At 69.4% G+C, this 3,301-nt stretch overlaps 2 protein-coding genes across 2 annotated transcripts in view; one reads left to right on the top strand and one right to left on the bottom strand.

Moving 5' to 3' along the window:
• Positions 1 to 656: 656 nt before the first annotated feature.
• Positions 657 to 2,134, top strand: EMIHUDRAFT_118138 (hypothetical protein; the record flags this gene model as incomplete). Its single annotated transcript, XM_005771536.1, has 2 exons — positions 657 to 1,955; positions 2,006 to 2,134. The coding sequence occupies 2 exons, from the start codon at positions 657 to 659 to the stop codon at positions 2,132 to 2,134; spliced, it is 1,428 nt and encodes a 475-aa protein (XP_005771593.1).
• A 152-nt stretch (positions 2,135 to 2,286) lies between these two features.
• Positions 2,287 to 3,301, bottom strand: part of EMIHUDRAFT_243231 (hypothetical protein) — a gene marked incomplete at both ends in the record, with an annotated part of 3,845 nt that continues 2,830 nt past the window's right edge. Inside the window, 2 exons of the mRNA XM_005771535.1 lie at positions 2,287 to 2,321; positions 2,403 to 2,436. Coding sequence (XP_005771592.1) covers positions 2,287 to 2,321; positions 2,403 to 2,436 — 69 coding nt within the window. The remainder of the gene's footprint in view (positions 2,322 to 2,402; positions 2,437 to 3,301) is intronic.

Here is a 3,301-nt window from a genome sequence, read left to right as displayed (position 1 = left end):
GGCAAGGCGTCGAGCTCGCCGATGAGCTTCTGCCTCGCCGCCGCCATCGCGGCTTCGCCTTCGACCTTGAGCCGCGGCTGCGGAGCCGCCGCCTTGGGAGCTGCCGCCGCCGCTGTCGCCTCAGCAGCTGCCGCCGCCGCTGTCGCCTCGGTAGCTTCCGCCGCCTCGCCAGCCGCCTCGCCCGCCGCCTCCTCCGCCGCCGCCGCCACCGCCGCCGCCTCCTCCTCCGCCGCCGCCGCCGCAGCCGCCGCCGCCTCCGCCTCCGCCTCCGCCGCCGCCGCCGCCGCCTGCGCAGCAGCAGCCACCTCCGCAGCAGCCGCCTCGGCAGCAGCCGCCGCCTCGGCAGCAGCCGCCGCCTCGGCAGCAGCCGCCTGCCAGGCATCGTCCGGGTGGAAGTCGGGATCGTCATCGATCAAAACGAGTTTGGGCACCTCGATCGCCTCCCAGGCGTCGTCCGAACGCATCACAGCTAGGGCCTCCAACATGCCCTGGCTGAAGACGACCGTCTGGCTCATGGCTGTTTGTAGCGACCAGCGGGATGAGAAAAGAATCAGCAGCAGGCGCTGGTGGTTCATAAAAGAAATTGAAGGGCACAATAGTTGAGCCGCGCTCAATCCCTTGTCACGTGCAGCCGACACGCTCGACCCTTGCGGCATATGGGCTGCGCGGCGTCGAAAATCACCACGCTCAACGCCGCCGAAAACTCCGACACCACGCTCGCAACCGCCGCCGAACTCGGCGTGGGCGAGACCAGGCTGGCGCTGTGGCGCAAGAACGGCGGTGGCGACCTAGAGCCGGTCCTCGCGAGCGGCGCCGTCGCCCTCCTCGACGCGCAGTGGGTCATCAGCCACGCCGAGGCGGGCGGCGTCCTCACTCACCGCCAGGCGCTGCCCAAAGAGGCCTTCCTCTCCCTCGCCGACCTCGTCAAGGCAATCAACTATAGCAGAGTCTCAGTTCCCGTCATTGGCCTTCCCGTCACCGTGCTCTCCTACCCGTGGCTGACCAAGGACCACCCCGACCCGCTCGGCACCAGCCTCAGCCGCGTCGCAAAGGCGCTCAAGGCCCTGTGCAGTGACGTCACCTACATTTATGGGCGGCTCGGCGTCTTTTGGGACTTTGGCTCGCTGCACCAGCACCCCGACCCCGCCAACGGCGTGATGCGCACCGAGGAGCAGGACACGCTCTTCAAGCGAGGGCTGGGCTGCCTCGGCACGCTCTACTCCCACCCGGAGACACGCGTGCTGCGGCTGACCTCCTTCCCGGACGGCCACAAGACGGAGGACCAGGCCGACGGCACCAACGTGGCCGCGTACTTTGACCGAGGCTGGTGCTTCACCGAGAGCAGCTGGGCGAGCCTGACCAAGTCAGGCCGCCTCTCGCTCGACCTCGGCTTAATGCGCGACGACGAGGAGTACAGCTGCGTCAGCCTCGTCGACGAGTGCACCAAGGGCGGCGGCCGGCGCCCTCCGCTGCTGCCGTCTCGGTTCGCGGCCGAGCTGGAGACGAAGAGCTTCACCAACGGCAAGGACGACAAGCCGCTCGTGACGCGGCTGTACGCGGCCGCCTTCGAGGAGCAGTTTGGCAAGGCGACCGGTCTGCGCTACGTCCGCCTCGGCTGGGGCGACGCGGAGGCGGCGCAGGTGGCGGAGGTCCTCGCGAGCGGGGCAGCGCCGGATCTCAAGGAGCTTTATCTCGGCTACAACCAGATTGGCGTCGATGGCTGCAAGGCGCTGGCCGCCGCCCTCGGCAAGGAGGGGGCAGCGCCGCGGCTCGAGGAGCTCTATCTCAGCTACAACAAGATTGGTGACGAGGGCTGCGAAGCACTGACCGCCGCCCTCAAGGAGGGGGCAGTGCCTCGGCTCAAGATGCTCTATCTCGAGGGCAACACCATTGGCGAGAAGGGCTGCAAGGCGCTGGCTGCCGCTCTCGTAGAGGGGGCCGCCCCGAGCTTGAAGGTACGCGGGACGCACCCCTCGCCACACGCGCCTGTCCCCGCCCACCGCAGCCTCACCGGTCACCGCACCGCCCCTCTCGCGTGCAGACCCTGTTCGTGGGCAGCAAGCCGCCCGAACTGGTGGCTGTGTGCAAGGAGCGCGGGATCTACCTCGAGCTCTACATAGACGGTCGCCGGTGAAACATATTGCAGCTTCAATGAAGCCCGGACTCTCTTTGAAAGGTCCTCGCACGCCTCCCGCAGTCGCACTCGACGTGTCTTGCACTTCTGCTTCTATCGTTGCGACAACGATAGGAGCGCAGAGCTGTGTATTATCAGCGTCAGCGAGTGTCTTAAGCCGAACTGTTTTCTTCGAAACAAACCCAGCCTGAGTGAGCCTGCAGCCGTGGTTCCCGTAGCCCGTACTGCGTAAAGTACACCTGCTCTACGGGCGGCGCTTTACCTGTACCTCCCGTGGTGTTTTTTCGCGTTTTTGTGTGTTCCTTTTTCGCATTTCATATCTCACCCCGAGCCCGGCGCATCGGTCGTAAAGCCGTACGAGGTGTCACGCGCTCAGCCGGGCTCGCTTATCCATGCCTCCTCCCACTCCGCCTCTCCCTCCTCCTCCTCCCACTCATCCCACGGCACAATCTGACCGCCACCCGGAGGGTCCCCTGCCGCCTCCGCCTCCGCCTCGGCGCGTGCCGCCTCCGCCCCCGCCGCCCATGCCGTCTCCGCGCCCACCGCGCCCGCCGCGCCCGTCTCGCCCTCCCCTCCCCGCGCCGCCGGCAGGAGGAAGCGGTCGAGCGAGCCCGCCTGTTGCGGGAGCTGCGCGGCGTACTCTGCCGAGAGGACGAGGCGCGTGAGGCGCTGCTCGCTCGCCCGGCTGGCCAAGTCGCCGAGCGAGGCCGACACGAGGGCGCGGGCGGCGGTGGCGGCGTCTCCTCGGCCCGCCAGACACGCCGCGGCAGCCGCCGGCCACGCAAGCCGGTGTGAGCGGAGCGCACCCCCGCCGCCGCCGCCGCCGCCACTCGAGGCTGGGAGCTCCTCCCGCGCGTAGCCGCACCTCCAGCTAAGGACGAGCCGGCGCGGCGGGCGGCCGTCGGCGGCGCAACGGCGCAGGAGCGTCGCCGCGAGGCCGCGGAGCGTCTCGGCGTGCCGCGCCGCGTCGCTGGTCGGCGGGAAGGAGACCTGCGGGCGGCGAGGTGCGGCGAGGTGCGGCGAGGTGCGGCGAGGTGCGGCGAGGTGCGGCGAGGTGCGGCGGAGAGGTGGGGAAGAGAGGTGTGGAGGTGGGGAGGATGCGCGGCGAGGTGCGGCGAGCGTCGGGGGAAAGGGGGTGTGGGGGTGTGGGGGTGTGGGGGTGTGTGT

This window comes from Emiliania huxleyi, assembly GCF_000372725.1.
Source record: "Emiliania huxleyi CCMP1516 unplaced genomic scaffold EMIHUscaffold_381, whole genome shotgun sequence".
Classification (NCBI taxonomy): domain Eukaryota; phylum Haptophyta; order Isochrysidales; family Noelaerhabdaceae; genus Emiliania; species Emiliania huxleyi.
This window is presented reverse-complemented; position numbering and strand designations above follow the sequence as displayed.